Source organism: Rhipicephalus sanguineus, chromosome 1 (genome assembly GCF_013339695.2).
Source record: "Rhipicephalus sanguineus isolate Rsan-2018 chromosome 1, BIME_Rsan_1.4, whole genome shotgun sequence".
In the NCBI taxonomy this organism is placed as follows: Eukaryota; Metazoa; Arthropoda; class Arachnida; order Ixodida; family Ixodidae; genus Rhipicephalus; species Rhipicephalus sanguineus.
The window spans coordinates 302,523,542-302,546,108 of NC_051176.1; the positions used below are offsets into that span (position 1 = coordinate 302,523,542).

The window sequence follows — 22,567 nt, forward strand, 5'->3', positions numbered from 1 at the left end:
AACAGAGAGAAGGAGCAGCAGCGCAGGTGGTAGGGCGGAGTCGCGCGTGGGAGAAGGCAACGTGCAGCCGTGCCAAGCGCAGGTTGTGTGACGTTAGTGATGACGACATCAACCTTCATGACGTTAAGTCAGTGAAGCTGGCCCCTCAGTTCTGCCATGCATAATTTTTTTTTGTCTCCGAGTGATAATTAACGTTTCAACTTTCTTAAGCAGTGGCCGACACTCTGGGAACATTATGTTTGCCGGTTATTTTCGTGGCAGTTTGCACATTTCCTCAACTGCCTGCCAGCCAAGTGATTTTTGAGAGTTGGTCAAAGAGCAAGTCGTAAACATATCCCACAAGACCGTTTAGAAGAAAGTAACTACTATCAACACAAAGCCAGTGTTTAAAGTCAACTTTTCTAATTATACAATTACCTCTTTACACACTCCGATGCTTTGCTCTGCTCTGGCATCATGTTCGTCAATGATCTTAGAAAGCTGCTAATGTTTTTCTATATTTCTTGCAGACACCAACTCATTGGAATAAAGTCAACGCCAAATACAGCTCACTGTTTTCCAACATACTTGTTGGAAGTTTCTACCATACAGGTGAGAGCAGTTAATCATAGTGAATAGTTCGTAAAGGACAGCTGGATCATCTTATGGGTAAAACATTATTCGCTGTTACATGTTTGTCTGTTATAAGCATACCCCTCTGTAATGCCCGATGGTATAATAGATAAATAAATAAATAAATAAATAAATAAATACATAAATAAAATAAATTGGAGCTGTGCAAATAGCAAAATTTTTAGTGTGAAGCCAATTCAAATAATAAAGTTTGAGTGCAAATCGAATCGAATAATTTTCGAATATTTCTCGAATATTTTTCGAATACTTCGAAGCGAAATTACAGAAAAAATGTTGCAGAGGGTCCCTAAGCATATTCTAAATTATATTCTAAAAATTTATGACGCAACCGGGCGCCGCCATTTCGGGCTCGTCGGAAAGAGCATTTCTCCGCCTTCAATTTTCCCGCTTCAGCTAGGTCCTCCATTCAGAAACAAGTATACAAAAAGCAAACGTTTAAAGTTCGTTTCGAAGTCTCCCATTGGCTGCGGCCGCGATGTTGCTCCAGCACGCCTCGCCATTCGCCCGATGCTCGCTCCATGAGAGCGTCGTCTGCTGCTTGCGCGTCGCGAGCTCACGGCTGTCGACAATCGCGCTACTAGTGACGCTCGTTCCGCGTTCCTGGGTCGACGATCACTTAGAATACAATGACGCTTTAGTTTGGCAGCTGCAAGCGGAACCTCAATCATCAGACTACGACAGTGCGCCGCATTCATCGCGAACATCGCAGACACGCGTCTCGGACCGACTCGTGGGACCCGCGATTAGAGGTTCTGCTTGTCAGCACTTCGGACCTCGTGGCGAAGACCATCGCTGGACGACTCTTTGTACTCGCGATCGTGCATGACTTACTTTGAAACACCAGGCACCGCGGCCACACACACTGCGACCGAGCTTACTGCTCGGAGTCGTGGCTAGGCCTAACTCACACTAGTTGCGGCTTTTTCGCGAAAGCGAAGAAGCTGCTATGTGCTTCGTCACAAGCAACGAATCGCATCGCCCGCTGGCTCCTCGGAATCGTGGATGGGCACTTTACGCATCGGCAGCGGACCCCCCGGCCAAGCTCGTCGCACAGCAACCGCTCGGAGCACCGGTGGAAGCGGCTAGCAGCTTCGCACGTCGGCGCCCCAAAATGCAAGTCCAAGCACGCTGCACGCCGATTTATTTTCTTGATATTTATTTTCCGTTATTATAAGCCGGTATATTTATTTTCCGAAGGTTCGAATAGTTCGAGTAGTAAAATTCCGGTGCGAATCGAATCGAATAGCAAACACTATTCGAAAAATATTCGAAAGTTCAAGTAAATAAATTAAATAAATAAATAAACAAAACTACTGCATTGGCTGAGGACAAAATAACCAACAGCCATGGCTCAATGGTGAAGGTGTTTTGCTGCTTAAAGTCGGCTGTTGCTGGCACAACGCAATGTAGGCAGCATGCAAAATGAGATGCAAAGCCCATGACATTGAATTATTATTGAGGCCGCTGACAAAATAAGGGACGAAAATGTGGACATCAATGATGTAATAATCAGAATGGTTCACTTTATCGGGTAGGTGCAGAATATGTTTTCAGTAGAGAATGCTAACGTAATTCAATTTTGCCGTTTTCTTTTAGCTGGCAATTTTTTTCCCTCCACTTTCATAGCAATCAGTTTACATGCCTTAAGTGAAGCAGCAGCCTTGCTTGAAAAAATTGTTGGAAGAAGTCGCATTGACAGCTTCTGCAGCAAAGCAGTGCCTGGGAAAGGCTGTCACAGTTTTTCCTCTAGCACATGTACGACACCAGGCAGATGAGCTGAGTTATATGTTTCCTAGAAAATCTCTATGTTCTCTACCATCTCAAAGACAGATTCGGAAGACTGCATCAGGTAGGCAAAAAGCTCCCTCGACTTACCATGATTGTGAAGTGTGGCCATAAATTGATGGTAACCTACTAAATGCCTCCTCATCACGTCTTATGAAATGCCTGCGAACACATTCTGCACGACGTTTCTTAAGAAATTGCTGCAAGAGGTGAGCCATAATGCAGTAAAGTCCATTCTGCTCTTCAACATCAAAAATGTCAACACCGAATGTGTCGCAGCAACCTGGCACCTCTGCCTCTTCAGCAAAAACAGGTGGTGCAGCAGAATTTGCATTTGCCAGTAAGCACAAGTCCAGAATTTCACAGTCCCCATGAGACATCAGATTGCTCAGCTACCCCTGAAAAAATGTGTTCCAGAGCACCAATGAATTGAAACACATTTAGATGTTCATTTGCTCATTTATTTTGTACCCACAGCGCCAAAGCCATTACAGTGGGGGGAGGAGTTTACAGTCAGTCTGACCCATTCAATTTTTACACATAAACCGTGAGAAAAAAATTCAACAGATTCCATGCCTCGTGGAAACCGGTTTCATCCGAAGCAGTAGTTCTATGCTGCATTTTTTGGCTTTGAGCCAAGCGTTACGAGGTGGATCGACGTGTTTTTGTAAATGGAGGAGTTGTGTGCACATAGGGGGCTTACCAGGCACGCCAACTACACTGACATTTAAATGGTAGTTTATGGTCTGACGTAGTATCAGCACTCATGTAAGAGCGCAGAAGTCTATGTTTTCAAAACAAAGTGCACACTATACAGTGCGATGATGTGACTATCATACATAACTTTCATTCGCATATTCCTCCAGTGTCGAGCAACGCTTGAATATAGCTTGCTCGATCATAGGAATAGAAATATAATGTTCATTAGACTGCTACAAAAGTGGAGCCAACACTGGAACCACAAGTGACGTTAACCCGACAAGACACTTGTGTCATAGGCATTCATAGTAGTGTTTATTGCTTTGTAGTAAAATTAGATAGCCAGCACTACAACCACAATTGAGGTTGCACAGACATTACACCTGCATAGGGTCGTTTTCCAAAGCAGTTTACTGACCTGGCGTGTGGCTCTGTCGTAGAATACCTGACTGCCACGCAGAATGCTTTGGTTCGATTCCTGCTGGCATTCTAATTTTTATTCTTTGCATTCGTCGGGTCTACACTGCTGATGTCGGTTTTTCTTAACGCTCTCGCACTTAAATTACTTATTATCTGTTCTCGCCATTCCTGGGTAGACATAAGCTGTCAATTACCCGTGGCGCATACCCATATACCACGGTCCGTGGCATACGGGTATGTGCCACACATGTCTAGAGCAAAGGGTTTCACAACATACACGACAGGATTTCTACGTTGTTCATGTCATGACCAGGCAGTCATATTCGTCAAACCCTCTTACTTTCCCATGCCAATTTTGGTCTACACTATGTTAATGAGGTGATCACGAGAGCACACAGATGTAGGCGGCTAGATAGGTAGATACGTAGAAAGAAACGCTCAAAGTGCCTTGGGTTCACTAAGAAATGCTTCGCATCTAAATAAGAAAAGAAAATTGGCATAGCTTGCACTGAAGCCGTTATGCTAAAGAGACAGCAGAGCTGATGGGCACTTATGTAGTCCTGGCTTTTGCTAAGTTTTGCAAATTTTGTCTTTCTTCTTCTCTGTATTTTTTTTCGATGTCCTTTTTTCTATGTTTATTTCTAATTATTTATTTCTCTCTCTGTATTTATTTCTCTTGCTCTTTTCTATCTTTTCTTCCCCTTTCTTTCTCTCTCTCTCCCTCTATTTCTCGCTTGCTTCCTCCTTCTTTCTATCCTTTTCTCTCCTTAGCTCTCACTCTATTTCTTTCTCTCTCTTTGATTTTCTCCCTCTTCCTGCATTTCTTTCTCTCTATTACTCTCTTTCTCATTCTTTCTATGCTATGCTTCACTGACTCCCCTCTTCCTCACCATCACATCTCTCCTTCTCACGCTCACTTCACTTCCTCACCCCCTTGCTACACTATATACTATACAAGGCTATGCTATGCTCTGCTAGCGTGCCTGGATAGCCGAGTGGTTAGGACACTTGCCTTCAGATCAAGGGCACGCAGGTTTGAATCCCGCCTCGTGAAGAATTTTTTTTGCCAAGAATTTCTTTCTCTCTCTCTGTACTCGTTCTCTCACCCATCAGGGTTATTACAGGCCACGCCAGAGAAACTGGCGCACGTGTTCTGGGATCAAAGCAGAAGAGGATGAAGATGAAGAAGAGGATGTAGAGAGCACGTGCCAGATCATGATGATGATCATTTCTGTTTCCGGCAGACAAATTACAGCGAGCTTAAACAGCCTCACTGTTAAAAATAAATGGTAAGAACAATAGCTACAGCAGATTCACAACAGGATAAGTTATAGAAGGGACATACAATAAATATGCCGAAGAACACTAGAAAGTTGAGTCACCTCGAGAGGGCTTAAAATATCTGATCTGATATGAGAGTATCACATTTTTCCTCTGCATAATGTGTGACGTAGAAAATAAGAAAATGATAAGAACAAAAATAGATACAGCAGTTTCAAAAACATGATCATACATGACACATGGGTCAAACAAAACAAGAAAGCTCAAAGGAACAAAAGTCACTTCAACAGGGCACAAAACACATCATTTGACACGGCATTGACGACGTCAGCAGATTAGCTATTCTAGTCTTGGATCGTTTAGGATAGAATGATATCTTAAGAAGTTCTGTCCTGCACACAACTTCTTGAACTTTTCGCTCATGGTCCACGTGTTGTGACCGATAGTGAGGCAGCATTACACCCTTGTCCCTTCGTATCTTAATCATGCCCTAGTATATGAAGTGAAAAACCTTCAGATGCAGCTTTCTGCATCGTGCTACCAGGGTATCCCATTTAAGTTCTTCCTTGGCTCTCGTTGCGCTGAAATCAACAATGTATTGACGGGACACATACCGTGCACCTAGATTCTGTACCCTTTCAAGTTTATTGACGTCGCATGCTGTCAGAGGGTCCCACACTACACAAGCGTATTCAAGGACGGACCTCACGTACGTCTTGTATAGTAGCTCACATGTGGACTGACTGAATGCTCGAGAGCTTCTGTGAAGAAAGCCCAACATTTTCTGCACCTTTCCAGCTACGTAGTTAACCTGCTTCCGCCACGATAATTCTGGGAATACCAACCACCTAGGTATTTAAACTCGATCTGCTACTTTAGCAATTACAATGTTATTCCAGGTGAAAGAAAAAATTAAAGGGTTCTTCTTTCGAGTTAATGTCATATTGACAGTTTCTGTTAGGTTTAGCTGCATGCGCCACCTAGTGCACCATTCGATAATTCAACTGAGGTCTTGCTAAATCAGGCTGAGGTTTTCCCGTACTGCTAGTCACCCTATAAACCATGCAGTCATCTGCAAACAACCTCACCTGCGATGTTAAACTGTCGCCAATATCATTTATATACAATAAGAACAGCAAGTGCCCCAGGACAAAGCCCTGAGACAAGATTCCTTGCCATGCTGACAAAAAGATTCCCAAAGGGGTCCTGCTACAACAGGTGTGCCAGGAGAAAAGTAAAGCCAAAATTTTGGGAGAGCTCTTCCTACAGCAGAAAGACCAAATCCTGGATGGTGACAAGCCAGCTATGAATTGTGTCAGGCTGTTTGGGGCTGTCAAGTCTCCAGTATTTGATCCATTTGACTGCTTCCTGTTAAACTAGTCAGCATGCACTAATGGCATAGTCCATCTTTCCAGGGCTGGCAGTGATACTTTTGCTGTTGTGATAATAAAATAAATTGTCAATTCTATGAAAGGCCACAGCAGAGTTGCTGTGGCCTTTGCAGTCCCATTCATTCTCCCAAAGCAATCACTGCTGATAATGCCATTGACTCTGACTCGCTCATTGCCTCAGTGGCAAATACTGCTTTCATACTGTTAAAAGGCCTCTTGTAAATATTGTCATCAGTCAGTTTCCTTGGCGATGTCACTCTAATTGAGTCAGACTTCTTGTGTAACTTAACAGTGTGTTTCGAGCAATACAGTAGACTCCCGTTAAGACGAACTCGAAGGGACCGCGGTCATCTGTTCGTCTTATCAGAAGTGCCCTCAAAAAGAGACATGCTAACAAGCCAAATGCATCCAAATGTTACTTGAAAACACTGAATGGAGTAGACTTACAATGGGGGCAAAAAGACAAGAAAAATAATTTATTTGGCTCATCTGGAGAAAAACTATGCCTTCAAGCAGAGTATTTAGACGAATCTTACGAGCACCCGATTTCGCGTGTTCAAAAATAAAAATGCGCATGAAGATATGTGCTACCGCATTTACATGATAAAACTGTAACACGCTCCTATGTTCACGATTACAAAAAAAATTAAGAGACAAGCACAATTTTTCTTCAAAGAATGTAAAATTTATTGTCCTGGCAGTTCCTTTTCTTCTGTGAGCCTGTTTTGCTGGCTCTAAGATCACTTCTGGATACGCCTCGGTCGCGTGTTGTTGCCTTGACAAAGTCATTATACGCTGAGTTGCTTAAGAAAGTCTGCAAGGTTTTCTTCGAGGTCCAGATATTTTCCCGTTTTCGGCCCGTAGTAACTTTCCCTGATCGACGTGCAGCTGAAGATATCCCATCGCGCTACTCACGGTCACAAGCCTCGCGCACACGAAAAAGACAGGACGCAGCTATATTCAGTGTGCAAAATAGCCGTCCTTTGTCATGCGCTTCCATAATCAAAGTGGCTCGTCACAATTTGCACTTCACCGGGAACAGATACAACGCGCACAGGTGGACGCGAACCGACGCGAATTGACCACAAATAGAGTGACCTAGAATAGGGGGAGTGTCCAAAGCGCCGGCTCCCGCGTGGGCCTTTTGCCATGAACTCCCGCGCCGCGCCACTGCTGCGCCGGACCCGTGGGCTTTCCGCGCTCGGGAAGCGCGCGGAAAGCGAGGGGCGTCTGCTACGCGCTGTAGTTTTTTGCGCCGCGTTTCCACACAAGGCACTTGAAGTCTACTTAACTTTAGTAATGCGGTGCGGAATGAAGCTTATCCATCTTTAAGCGTTGTGTTAGTGCTGGGGCAACAACAGAATGCAAAAAATCATGTGTCAAGCAGCATCAGCGTGGCCTAGTTCCGGTCACAGAGTTCGAGAACGTTGGTGCGTGTGTAAAAACGCGCAAAACGGACACGCACAAGCAAAGAACGAAAAAAAAACCCTATTCGCACGAGTAATCGGGCAATAGCATCACGCATGCACGAATTAAGAGTAATAAAAAAAGTAAATTGCACGCGCAGTCAGCTGAAATACTTGCGCGCAGCGACTTCACGAGCTTTTTACTCATAGTCGCCACTGGTTTGCCAGCCATATGCACACCGCTTTATTTGACAATTTATTAGCCTCCAAAAGCTCTTTATTATGTACGGAGCACACCGGGAAGACGCAAGGGAAACAAAAAAAAATAAAAAAGAGTAGAGACGGCCATACGACCGCGATGCTGTTGGCTTATTTTTGTTTCTGAGGTAGTGTACAACAAGGCTCACCGCGCGCAAACATTTGAAAGAAAAACAATGCCAGGTAAACTAACCTTATTGCACAAGTTTTTGCATAAAAGGCGTAATATAGCAAATGCTTTACAAATATCCAGATATCATGAAACAAAGTTGCAAATGCCCCCATTCTTGCTGTACAAGCTGCCTGAACGAAAATACGGTAAAAAAAAAAAAATATATATATATATATATATATATATATATATATATATATAATCGCATGTTGCAGTGGATCGCTGAACGTCAGTATGAAACGTTCGCGCGAGCTACGTGCATTGCTTCAAGCCTCAGATGTTTTCACGGTTCTCGGTGGTTAGTGTTCGCCCGGTTCAGAGACTTTACGAAAAGATGTGGACGAGTAATTACATAAAATACAATTGTTTCTGCGGCAGTTGAGTGCGCGCCAACAGGGCACCCGACCGCAATTTCCCGCTTTTTCCTGATGACCTCAATATAGCGTCCACCAAACAATTTCGTGCTGAAGCTCCGGCGTACTTAAATAGCGAGTCTGCTCATCTCTTGAATAAATATAAAGAGATACCAGACGGGTAAAGCAAGCCTCTTTTGTCCCGCAGACGCGTGCAATCAGCTGCTCTAACTGAGAATCACGTTTGTTTTCGGGCGATCGCTCGTAACATGAAGTGAGGCATACACGATGTTGCACTGTTATCGTTTCATTTTCTTTGGTTTGTCTTTTTTTAACGCTAAAGCCTTAGATGACTCATCAAACACAAAATTTGACCGTCGGCGTCCCGCGTAGCCAACACGAGTGATGCACAAAATCATCACGCGATAACGTCGACAGAACTTGTGACGTCACTATGACGTCATTCAACGTGACGTCATATGATGACGCCATCACATGACATGGTCGCTTTCCATTGCCTCCGTGATCGGCCTCCGATGTAGGCAATGTAAAAGCAGGTGAGGTGCAGAAAGCTTGCAATGCCTTCGATCCTGTGGGCAGTCCGAAACCATTTTATGTGCCGAAAGCTTTCGGAGAGGGGCGAGGGAGGATCAATGCATCGACTGACAAAAAAGATGGCTTTCGTTTTCGAGTCATCTCTGGCGAATGCATAAGGGACCATGTCTTTTTTTTTCATGTAATTTTTTTGCACACATTTCATTTTACCTATGCGGTCAGTTCTTCAAAATGTATGGGTAAGTCCAGTTGACGTCAATATTGGTGACCACCACGTTTTTTATAACCCGACAAAAACAAATCGTCAGACCACACATCGTCAGAATTATCTCTGGCTGAAAGCGGGTTTGCGTGCCATACACCATATTATTATTGTTAGTCATTACGCAAATGGCAAGCGTGTCAAGTTAGTGATACCATGAACTATCGGTCGTGTTGGGCATACGTACATTCGTGCCCCTCCGTGCCAATTTCCGTGTATACCAAGTGAACGAGACGCGAGTTACGCGAGTAATTTTTTACTTTTGGTACCGCGGCCACGCCGACTGACACATTCGGCTTCGCATGAAATGGCTTGAAACACCAGAGCGCCGGAGGCAGCCTTGTAAAACAAATCGAATGCACGAAATAAAAGATAGGATATGAAGGGTGCAAACGCGTTAGCATGCATGAGCTAGTTACTACGTGCATATGTGCTACGTTCTCCTGGTTATCTCCAGTTTATTCTCTCCTGCAGCCAGTTTACGTTCGTCATTCCACACGAAAGTAAGCTAAGCGCCTTTTCTCACAATGAAGTGCGCGCAGGATGCGTTCCTCAAACAGCCGCGGAAGTGTGGACCAATGCGGTGACAAACCAGCTGAAAAGATATATATATAAAAACCCCATTTCACAACACACGAACGCGTTCTCTGTGTGATGAGTCGCTGCAGTATTATGTTGCAGTGACGCAGTATTAAATGTTGCTCAAATTTCCACAATTCTAGCTAATAGCGGCCAAAATATCACGCGCATAGCAGACGCTCGCAGCTTTGACACGGCTTCCGCCGCGGAGAAAGCCCACGGGTCCGGCACGGCAGCGCCGCGGCGCGGAAGTTCACCGCAAAAGGCCCTCGCTCCTCCCATGTATTCGCGCGGCGCTTTGGACACTCCCCCTATTCTAGGTCACTCTACCACAAAATACATGTGCTCGGCCGCCATTGTGTGATGGCGATGACAATGCACCTGACCCCTTTGACGGCGCTGCGATCGATCGTGGTTTCGGTTTCGTACTCGATTGTAATGCACAGACCATTTTTGTTCCTGTTGTTGCTTTTTTTTTTCCCCACCCCCCAACCAACGCGAATTGACCACAAAATAAATGTGCTTGGCCGCCAATGTGTGATGGCGATGACGCGATCGTGGTTTCGGTTTCGTACTCGATTGTAATGCACAGACCATTTTTGTTCCTGTTGTCGCTTTTTTTTCCCCCACTCCCCTTGCGTTTGCCCCTCTGACCACGGCGGAAGGGCCCCAAGCTCTTGTGTTCTTCTGTTCTCCTTTGTACTCCAGCTGGGAAACGGAAGAACAAGGGGGGGGGGGGGGGAATACAAAAGGACACAATGGCTTGAGGGTCCAAGTTGTAAATCCCCCTACTCTTTTTGTTGCTTTCTTTGCTGATAAAGCCCACACCTGCCCCAGGCACAGGCTGGGGTTGAGAGGGTATACTGGCTTTATCCGCTGACCGCTAGGTATTCTTCGTTTATCTCGTCCGCTTCGCGATTTGCTTGAGTCTTTGCTCCAGGAAGCGCTTTTTTTTTCATCTGTTTTGCTTTTTCTTGGTCGCCTGAATGCCCCACCAAGACTGCAGTGTTCGTTTCTCAGGATCGCTAGCGTTGTCGATCACCGCGAAAGTTCGTCTTAACAGAAGAGTACAGTTGGGCGGTTCGTCTTAAGCGAATTTTTTTTGCATGGGGTCTATGGGAAACCAAACAAATGGTCCCGTGCTGTTCGGTATAAGCGAGAATTCGTCTTAACCGAGTTCGTCTTAACGGGAGTTCACTGTAGTGTCTGTGCCAATGCAAAGTTTGTGACAGGCTAGGATGACCACCTTCCTACTAACAAAATGCAGGATATGCTGACCAGGGGGAGCAGGGGGCAGTTGACAGCACACTGAGAAATTTACTATACAATAATTTTTGTTTTAACTTCTCACAAGAAATTTTTCTTTGCCATCTCTGAAACAGGGAAAGAGAGTAACTGACAAGCTGACGTTCATGCAGTGTTGACCTCAAGCAGCGTGGTAAGCACAACCAGCGCATGATGCGGCAACGAAAGGGGTTCTCTCAATGCCACATGCCACATCCAACCGGTGATAAGACGAGATGGCGCATTAGTGTTCAAACAGCCTGGTCCGGGAGCTCACCACCCACATCGGGGTGAATGGTGGGACTGTGGTCCCTAGCAGCGTGGCGGTGTGGCAGCTGGCGCCAGTAGCATTCATTGCCAATGTGAACCACGCAGATAGTTAAGTCAAAGCTAACTTTTTCAGTAGCTAGGAGCCCTATAGTACCAGCAGCTAATACATCCACAAACAGGGTGGCCAGATGCACCTGAGCTCGAGGCTGCCGAGCAATAATTATAAAGTTTTAGATGTGGGACATTTTTAAAGATTTTCGTATCTCTTGCAGGACGTGGGACAACAGCCCTCAACACGAGACAGTCCTGCGAGTCGCAGGATGGTAATCACCCTAAGGGGCGCACTGGCCCCTCCTGGCACACTTTATAAGGTGTGGAGTGTCAAACAGAAAATAAACTTTGTGACTGTCCTATGTTTAAAGAGTCATTAACAACACCTCGGGCTTGGCAAAAAAACACATCCTGCGGATAGCAGACACTGCTATGAATAGCTCAGCCAAACCTTGCAGTTGTGCGCGGCAAGGAGAGTTTAGAAGCAGAGTGCGAAGTTGCCATTTTCTCAGCCGCCCTCTTTTCAAACACTCTCTTGTGCTCACTCTCTTCGAAACTGCTGGTGCCTGCTGTTTGACGTCAAACAACAGATAATGGCCAATAGCCGACATAAATCAAGAGCAGTGTTTGGGTCAGATGTGCTTCTTGCCACGGGGTGCCGCCACATGCGCGCGCTGCACTCCATAGTCTGCTAACATTACACAGCGAACCACACTTGCACACAGGAATCAGAACGGGAGAGAGCAATCACAGTTCATCACGTGCACTCATGGTCATGACACACGGTGATGCAACTTTAACCCGTGCCATCCCTCCCTGTGCAGCTTCCAGCGTGCTCGTCAGGACGAGAGAAGAGAGAAACCATCTAAAGTGCGTGACAAATCCCTAAGAATATGGCATTACAGCTGGTACTGCACTACAGTAAAACCTCGGTGATACGATCACGGCTCGTACGAATTTTGGGGTGATACGAATTTTTCTGTGGTCCCGGTCAAGGCCCATCAGCCTGCAATGTATTGGAGTACGGTTGTTGCGAACCGATTTGCACCCCGCGACGTTTGATACGAACGTACGCTGGCCCACAGGTGCGGCCTGCGTTGTCGCGGAAGACGCGACAGTCACGCGCAGGCGCGGGCAAGCGCGCTACACGACCATCGACGGTGCGTCGTTGCCTCCGAGATAGTGCGCGCGAATCTTGGAGGCTTTTAGGCGCCTTCACGTTTAGATTATAGATGACGTTGACGTCGCGCTTTTTTTTTTCTGACGTGTTGACGCGTGCTCCTGTGCTCGAGGCAGCAGCGTCTTTGTACTGAGTTAACACGTGCCTGCCACGTCGATGCAAGCCATGTCCCCGCAATCAGACGTTCCATGAAACAAGACTGAAACTTGGGCTGCGGGTCCGTCATGAAGTCCCATTAAAGGTGGACGAAGACCCCAAGAGACGACGCGGACGGTCTTGGCGAAGGAGCTTAGTCTCTATCTGTTGTGTACAAAGCAATCCTAAGGCACTTTCGCCGCAGTACTAAAGTGTCATGCAGAAAAGCGCAGTAAGATTAGGAAGGGGCTACTAGCAGTGACGGGGCACAACACGTCTGGTTCAATAATTACACACGCGCGCATGCACCGTATATTTACGAGTACAAGTATGATCGTTGACGTCTAAAAACTTTACTGGCAATCATTCAGACCTGTTCATGACGTCGCTGCGGCACTGAGAAACACTGAATCAAAACGTATGCCAACTTCCTTTTGTCGCATACTAATTTTCCATGTGTTCTGGTGATACGAATTTCGGATGATACGAATATTTTTGGTAACCCCGCGAGATTCGTATCACCGAGGTTTTACTGTATAAGCAGTTACGTTACAAGTGGTCTGAGCTGTAGAACAGAGAGGAGGTACTCTTTACCCCACTGAAAAGGTAGACCCATAGAAAAATGTGGAACTTACTGGGTACAGTCCCCCAGAAAGAGCCTTGCCAAGGGTCACTATGTCAGGCCGTACATTGTCATGGTCCACACATAGCATCCTAGTTACGAAAGCAAGCAAAAAAAAAAAAAAAGATATGAGAAAGTGGTAGGACGTGGGCAATGGGAACTACTGTCAAAAGAACAATCATTAGCCTTCATGCTTGCAGTTGCAGATTGATTTTACATGCACATGCAGACACAGCATTTATAAACCATCTAAAATTTTCCTTTGAAATGGTCTGAAACTAAACAATTCTTTAGTTTCCTTACCTGTAAAAACATGTCACGACTCATAACTAGAGAGCGGATTTTAGGCAAATGCCTATTTTGTTCCTTGCGCTCCTATCGTGCCATCTTGATACTATATGAACAGGAATTGGAGGTTAAGAAGGGCTTTTATAGTGTTTTTATAGTGCCTATAAAGGCCTATTTTCAAAATTGGCGCTTATATCAACGCTATTTAGCCTTAAAGGGAAGCTGAAGCACTTTTTTTAAAAAATGACTTTGGAATGTGTAATCATAGTTTGATCCCTGCTGAATTCGAAAACCAATGTAAGAGTTCACAGAAGTGAACACAAATAGCAATTCCTGGCAAAAAACAGCGGATGCGGCCGCAGGGCTTGTTGAGCAGCTGAGCGAAGGCAGTGACGTCATCTTCAATGTTCCGCGTCATCAGCGCCATCAGCTGTGTTAAAGCATGGCCTTCGCGATCAGTTCCACCAACGCGCGCAGCCGGAAGTAGTCACGGAGGCCACGCTTGGAGATACAACAGTGCTGTGCGGCTCCACCAAAACTACCGACCATGATGTAATTCCAGTTAGTTCGTTCCCGCGCCCACACTTTCGGCACGTTCACGTGGGCGGAGCAAGACGAACTTTTCTTTCGCGCATTTTAAAGCTCCTGCTTCCACAACAGCGAAAAAAATTACGCCATCGTCGACAATAATGTTGGTCCTTGTTAACAGTTTTACCGAATTCTAAAACCACTTCGGCTTGACTCACCCTGCAGAACATGGGAGAGACCGTGTTCTGCGAACTGTGCGGGACAAAGTACAATTGCACGGCTATGTTCAACCATTGGCACCTTCGTGCCATCTTAAGCAATAACATTTTTGTTTTCTTGTCGTAGACAGAGGTCGCACACGTCCTCGTTTGACATTATTTGCATTTACGTGAAAGTTTATTGTGCCTATATTTACGATTTGGAGGCCTAAAACGCTGTTTTGCCTGGCTCTTTTTAGCACCTAAAGTGAGCTTTTTTACTGCCTAAAAATCCGGCCTCTACTTATAACATATGACTCTTATCCTGCAGTATAGGTTTAAAGCTTGAATTAATGAAAATTACCAATGTCATTTTCCCAAAGCCTACGATTTGTCTGTTCAAAGAACAGAATGATAGGTTTCTAATAAGCGTGTGCAAATACTAGTGAATTTTTTAATCAAATAATGATGATACCGAATTGAACGAGTCGAATACTATTCAAATAGTTTTCAAATAGTAAGGCAACTATTTTCAAAACAGGCCTACAATTCCACATTTTATTTTAAAGAAATATTCACAAACCTTAAGGAACATTATGATTACTTTTAAAGGGACATTAAAGAGCGAAACAATTTTTCTCATATAAGTAAACTACTCTTTCACGATACCAAAAACACCACGCTTGCTGCGAGAAGACGCTTAGTAAGCAAGAAAACGTGCAAAAACAAACTGTGTGTGGCGACACCACCTTGAAGTTTCCGCACCATTCGCCGTGATGTCACAAGTTTTGACAGCGCCTACTAGGGAGCACGTAGTTCCTAATCGGTAAAAATGAAGTACATTGTCCTCAGTGGGGGCATTAGACTTAACATACCAAGTTTGGGGTAATTTTGTTGAGCCAATGGTGCCAAAATACGATAAACACACTTTGAAATCCGTGACGTCACGCGGGGAAATTTCGGCGCGAAATTTAAAAATGAGACTTTGAACTTGATTTTCTCCTCTATTATTACACCTACGATGGCAAAATTAATGACATTAGAGTTCTGAGAGCACAATTTATCAATCTAAACCGATTCATTGTTTCTCTTTAGTGTCCCTTTAACTGACAAAAAATGCCACACTTACATAAACTGAGGTAAGCTCGTATAAAGCAGTGGCTAGCGCTTTGCAGATATTTTGTAACTGTAGGTTGAATACAGCAGTTACCGTATTTTCTTGCATATAACCCGCACCAAAAAATGAAAAAAATCGCCTGAAAAGTGGGGGTGCGGGTTATCTGCGGATAATCCGGAAGCAGAGGTCGGCTTCACGGCAATGCATGGCCTGCCGTGCAGTCTGCATCCCCATCAGCATCGTCTGGTGCAAAGCCAATAAAAGCCAACACAGGCCATAGACAGATCCCCTCCGTTAGCGTGTTTATTCACTTTTTGCGTGCTTTGTTTGATTTGGTCAACAGCGTCACAACAGCGATTTGACAGCGTCTGTCTCCGAGTCAGGTGTGGCCAGTTTGCACCGTTGGTCAGCCTTGTCTGGTGAGGCCCCATGAGTGGGTCTCGGCGGCAATCTTTCACCGCAAAAGAAAAACTCGAGATTATAGCTGCTGCGGAAGAAATCGGCAACAAAGCTACTGCGAGGAGGCACGACGTCTACGAGTCCTGCATTTGCGACTCGCGAAAAAAAATGGCCTCTCTTGAAAGTGCACACAAGGAGAAGCGAGCATTTCGCGGCCCGAAGACTGGTGCGTACCCCCTTCTTGAGACGCAGCTTGTCAAATTTATTGAGGAGCGGAGGAGTCGCGGCCACGCTGTGTCAACGGAGATGGCGCAAATGGAAGCGCTGAGGTTGGCCCGCGAGATGAACATCTCACGCGAGTTTCGTGCGAGCCGTGCGCCATCAGCAATTGCTTGGATGGCACCGAAGACTATTGAGTCTTCGAGAGCGGTGACAAAGCCTCGGATGGCAGCAGCGACAGCGGCGAGTCGGGCGATGATTGAAGGAACGGGAATCGGTGCCGTCAACGTTGCGGCGATCGCTTCGAAATAAAGTTCTTTTGTAAACGAGATTGTGACTGTGCAGTTGTAACTTCCCAAAACAGTTTTTTTTAAGCTAAGCATGGGGGTTATACGCGAGGATTTTTTTTCTTTTTTCGGGGAGTTCAAAGTTAGGGGTGCGGGTTATATGCGAGGGCGGGTTATATGCGAGAAAATACGGTACTTCAGTATTCAAGGTGGTACTTCATCAGCAGCTTCTAAATAAACCTGAGACATAAAGATTAAACAACATTTCAAAGATCAACATGATCATGAATCTCATGATGATGGTAATGAATTAAGGACCCTTTCGCAACGGCGATCCTAGAGCTTACTGGGATCCTAGCTTACTGGAGGCAGAGAAACAAACTGGGACCCAGTGCCTACTCGACACTCTCTTAAGATTGTGGGAAAGCTTATGAACGTATGGTACAACCTCAGGCCTAAGGACCTTCCGGTGATTCTCAGTCGTTGTACTTCCTATTCCACGCTTCAATTTTTGAAGGAGGGTTTCAGAAACGGCAATCAAGACCGAGTTGGGGAACCCTGAATGCAAAAGACAGCATCCCTGATTCTCAAAACTAGGCAGTGTTCGATGCAGGCACGATTTTCTGAGAGCAGATTCCAGGCACATCAACACTACTGCTCTCTTAATTGTCTTTGAATGTGCCAAATCAAACGGCAGCAATCTCTTCTTAGCCCCAAGGTAGTAGCCCCAGAAAGCGTGTCTACCACAGAATGTTATCTTAAGGTCTAAAAACTGTACAACCGAATGTTCAGGGAGTTCATGGGGAAAACACAACCCAAGTCCATGTTTCCTAAAAACAGATAAAACTTCACCTACTGTAGAGGGTTAAGTGAAGGCGGGCTGCTTTTTTAAAAGCACTAAAAAATCAACGTACCTAAAAATTATTATAACCAGCCTCCCATTAAAAACCTGTTCTAGAGTCTTGTAAGCGTCAGCAAGAAAAAGGTCACACAAGATAGGGGCTACGCAAGACCCTATGCATATGCCATCACGCTGCAAAGATGGCTGTTCGTCAAACACAATGAAAGTAAAGTCTAAATAAAACTGCAATAAAGTAAAAAAATTATCAAGAGAAAAACCAACTGAGTTCTGGAAGGACACATCACCGTTATTTTCTATGCATTCTTTCACAGAAACCATCAGTTGCTTCTGCGGAAAACAATAAAACAAATCCTGCACGTCTACTAAAAAGCCAAGACCAACTTCGTCATTACCCTAAAAAAACTTTGCGACTTCAGCAGACTTTTTTTACAAGAAACGGGTCATTGATCATGAGCATCTTGAGCATTTTTAACAAGAACTGGTTAATATTCCTCTGCCACAATCCCTCTTCACTAACAATGGTCCTCAATGGGAATTCCGGCTTATGGGTCTTGGCAATGAAAAACACCCTTAGGCTACATATTTTCTCTGCTGTTAGATATGTCTCTCACAAGCGTACTGAGATCTAACCGCTTACAAAACTCTACAAACTTGGTCTTAACTCGTACTTCACTTTTCTTCACAGGGACAAAATTCTTGTTTACCGCTGCCGATGCTTTTTCGTTGTAAATTCCCTTGGGTAAAACGGCAAACCTGGCCTCTTTATCAGTTTGGACAAGCATCAGGTTATTGCTCTTAAAGGGACCCTGAAACGGTTTTGACGATTTTGTACGAACACATTGGGCCGGTAGAGCAAGTCGTAAGGATCATTTACAGACCGATTTAAGCTATGTGCGTAAACTGTGTAATTTATTACAAGGCTTTAAAGCTGCGAATCGCCACCGATCACAGCGGCTCAGCTGTGATCCCCACTCACTTCCAGTGCGTGTTGCACTGGAAGCGCGACATCACGCAGGCGGCTGATCTGATTGGATATGTCCAGTCCACGTACAACTGAACCTCCTGTGGGCAACGAGCGTCGTCTGCCTGTGTTACAACATGCTCTGCGTTGACGTGAGCTGAGCAACAGTGTTTATCTCGAGGTTTCTTTTCTTGGACAAAATGAATTGCCCTGGCCGTGTTGTGTACCGCGTATCTAGCAATTGGTGACTTGTAGCTGCGACATCGTGCAATGTTTGTGAGGCATCTGGCGAGCGGAATCCCTTCAGCTCGTCGCTGCAATGAGCGTCGCGCTCTCGCTATCCGTTCAACGCCACGATCCACATGTCTGCGGCTGTAACTTCACCCCTGAAGACACAACCACATAGCCAGGGTTTACGCTTATCGGTGATCGTTCTCTAACTCTTTTTGTTTGTCCGCATGCTTTCGCAGGTTGTCGCGATACAGGAGAATAAAATAAGATCGACTGGTAGTGTGGCGGCACCTGTCGGAGCAAATATTGACCACTCCATGAGCGGCGTGCTGCCGGGCACACTGGGCCTCCGAGATTGCGCGCAACCCGTCGGCGTGCAATATCGGAGGCCATGACTGGGTGAAGCTCAAACCGTCGAGTGCGCTCATGAAAGCGCTGCGATCGCCGGCGATGCCAGCATGTCTGTGAGTTGAGGGTGCAAGGCAGGATGAGGAGGAGGGTATATATATATATAATTGTCCCTAGTAGCCTTGGTACAGGGTGCACTGCTTAATTTCTGGTGCGAATGATTTAGGGATGCTCTTGCCTAAACGCTGACAAAACTTCAAAAAACCGTTTCAGGGTCCCTTTAAAGAATGCCACAACGTCATGCAACAAACTATTACGGTGCAAGTCCGAATTTTTCGGAACATTCTTTCGCAGGCAGTTGACACCTTCAAGAAGGCAGTGGTACCGATTTTCATCTTTAACCCTTTCGGACACTTTCCGATTCAAGGCAATTAGTTAATGCACAGGAACATCAGGGTGAACGCCAAATTTAGGGCGTCTGTGCAGAATACGCATACACTTCTCAAATATATGAACATCACGAGACGTCAGCACTGTTTCTTCCTTGCCTCCTGTACAGAGAAGCAATTGATTCAGGATACACGTAAAGGCATCCGCACAGCCTACGTGCACCGAGTCAGAACAAAACTATTGTTTGCTGCAACCACTGCAGATGAATCCTAGCTCACTAAGAATGAAATCGTAGATGGACACCATATTGCCACGCACGCTTCTTTTATTATTTTTATCTAACGAGTCCGTTACACACGTAGCCGCTGCCTTGCACAAGCCGCGCCCTAATGTCTGGGAACCTTCCAGATTATGTTAGAATCTTCTTATAGGCTTGAGCGCGCAAACGCGAAACAGCTGAGGTTATTCTGGAACTAACGCAGCCACCAGCAATAAGGCTCAAATGTTCGATGCCGCATGTATAAAATGCCGGCACGCCTTGCCGCGGTTCAGTTTACCGACGGCCAACGCTCTCTTCGCCGCTATCAGTGTACAGTGTGTAATGCTGTAGTTTGACTTTTCGTTTCCTGGCCACAAGTTCGGCCAAATAAAGAGTTGCATCTAGGACACGCCGACTGCTGCCTTCGTTGACGTCACGACCCCGTGACAATATACTTGTGACAGCAAGTAGCCATGGCGCTATGAGCAGAAACGAAACCACTGTTAGCCGCAACCACAGCAGACAAAACCACAATCACTACTCGTTCATTCATGAATAGCATCCACGCATTTCTGAAAACACTTATGCGGCCGATGCACACGGAATAAAACTGAAACTACTGTCAACTGCAGCCACTGTGGATGTGCCATAGGTTGCTAACAAAGCAATCATGGATAGCAGACATGCAGCTATGAAGACATGTGATAGTGATGTCGCATGCAGTCACCCAGGCACAAAGCATTCTGGCTTTCCTGTCAATACTAAAGCCATGATTAAAGGGCTTTAGTCCTCACCATACAGTTCATGATAATGACTACAGCGATGCGGACCGCTTTGTTTTGGGCACCAGTGCTGTGTTCGTTCTTCTGCACTGCGTATTTGTGCCCCTTTGTGCTTGGTGCACTCCAGGATTGTTTTAAGTAACTAGGGTGTGGCTAGATATATCCATATTATAACAGGAGTTTGATACCATTAAATAATTCATGTGCTTTCCAGGACCAGAGGACGAGCTTCAATTATCTGATTTTTTGTATTAACAAGGATTGAATTAATGAGGTTTTACTGTAAAATCTTGCCTCCCTTTCATTACCTTAACATCTATACTGCACTAATATCTCCATTTTAAGCATTTCTTCATCATCAATTTGATGCTTACATTTGAACAGGCCACACTTCTCAAAATGCTGCCAGAATAACACAAAGATGAATAATGACTGCAGCAACCTTATCATAACTAGTTGCGCCCAAGGAATCTGAAGAAATTCTCCACAAGTGAAAGCATTCACGTACTGTTCATGACCACTGGCAGACCCACACTACAGCATATCCTTATCACATGTAGCACAACATTTTTCTTCTCTAAGTGTCACATCCATTACATCAGAATCCTAATTACTAGTAAAGTGAAGGAGTTGGCTAGGTTGTTAGGCCTAAGACCAGCTCCCAAGCAATGTTCACCCAGCCGAGAAAGGCTGCTGTTCAAAATTAAATGAGGCCACCCACTTGCCCGTGCGGCCCAGACCAGTCTGAATCTCGTCTGCTATCCACAGAACTCGATGTTTGGTGCAAAGATCACGCACACCACGCAGGTAGCCAGCTGACGGTACGACGACACCAGCCTCGCCCTGGATTGGCTCCACCATGAAGGCACACACATTGGGATCTTGCAAGGCTTTCTGTGCATAACAAAACAAGTTGCAGCGGATGAGAAATCACGCAAGACAAAGGTGCAGAAATACCGCTTGTTCCCAATTAGCCAAGTATCCATGATGTGAAATATAATAATTGCTGAGGTTTTACGTCTCAAAACCAAGATATGATTATGAGGGACGCCGTAGTGGAGAGCTCCGGAAATTTCGACCACCTGGGGTTCTTTAACGTGCACCTAAATGTCAGTACACGGGCCTCTAGCATTTTCAAAAATGCAGCTACCGTGGCCAGTATCGAACCCACAACCTTCGCGTCAACAGCCAGGCACCGTAACTACTGTACCACCACAGTGGCTGATAGCAATAGCAAAGCATCAGACAACTGCACAAAGCAAGGCTTTTAGTTTCATCAACCGTACAAACTACAGTAAACATTCACTACTACCGCACTTACTCACGAACGAACACACTATTTTTCCAAAACACCGAAGCTGGGGGGTGCGTTTATTGTCCGGGGTAAATGTTACGAAAACTTTTGCAGGATGAGCAAAAGATGCGGTAATGCAAAAAAAAAATTGGGGCAGCGAAGACTGAGGAAACAGCGGAGCTGGAGGCCTTCTCCTCCTCACTTCCCTTTCCCACCCACACTTGCTATACATGGCTACGCTTTCTTTCTCTCTCTCTGTATCTATTTCTTTCTCTCTTTCTTTCACACTACCTTTTTCTCGTTCTCTCGCCCATAGCAATGCAATCATATGGTTCCCATAAATGCTTGTTCTGCTAATGTGCCTGGATAGCCGAGTGGTTAAGACGCTCCACTTTGGATTGTGGGCACATGGGTTTGAATCCCACCTTGCAAAGAAATTTTTTTTGCCAAGAATTTCTCTCTATCTCTTTTTTTTCTCTCCCTCTGTACTCGCTCTCTCGCCCATCAGTGTTATTACATCCCACATCGGTCAAATCAAAGCACATGTTCTGGGAGCGAAGCAGAAGATGAAGAAGAGGACGAAGAGAGCGTGTGTCGGTTCATGATGATGATCATTTCTGTTCATGAATAACGGGGCTTCTCCAAGCTTAAACATCTCCGCTGTTTAAAGGGACACTAAAGGCAAATATTAAGTCCACGTTGATTGTTGAAATACCGGTCCAGAAACCTCGTAGTGCTATTTTTATGCCAAGGAAGTGCTTATTTAGAAATAAAATCATGTTTTAGTGGTCTGCATCGCGTTAGCGCACTTCAAATCACCCGCCTGAAATCAGTCTTTCACACGGCACTGCTGCCGTGCCCAACGTTGCCCGCCTTTACTGCGCGGCGGCGTGCACTGCGACGTGCACCATTCGGGCATCCGGCAACATCACATGTATGCGGCATTTTGTCGAACTTTCTGTCAGAGCAACTTTCACAAGCACGCAAAACACACGGCAGTATGCGATACCGAAACTACCACTGAGACGCGACCGCGTGAGCGAAGCAGGGCGCCGGGCAAAGCGCAGTT

The 22,567-nt window shown here is 45.4% G+C and overlaps 1 protein-coding gene across 2 annotated transcripts in view; it reads right to left on the minus strand.

Annotated features, from left to right (window-relative positions):
* The window catches only part of LOC119379383 (ornithine aminotransferase, mitochondrial), a 71,343-nt gene that overhangs the window by 41,634 nt on the left and 7,142 nt on the right, over window positions 1–22,567 (minus strand). For both annotated transcript variants that reach the window (XM_037648702.2, XM_037648700.2), the window contains exons 5-6: window positions 20,926–21,098; window positions 13,350–13,428 (exon numbers count right to left, since the gene is read on the minus strand). In XM_037648702.2, coding sequence (XP_037504630.1) covers window positions 13,350–13,428; window positions 20,926–21,098 — 252 coding nt within the window. The remainder of the gene's footprint in view (window positions 1–13,349; window positions 13,429–20,925; window positions 21,099–22,567) is intronic.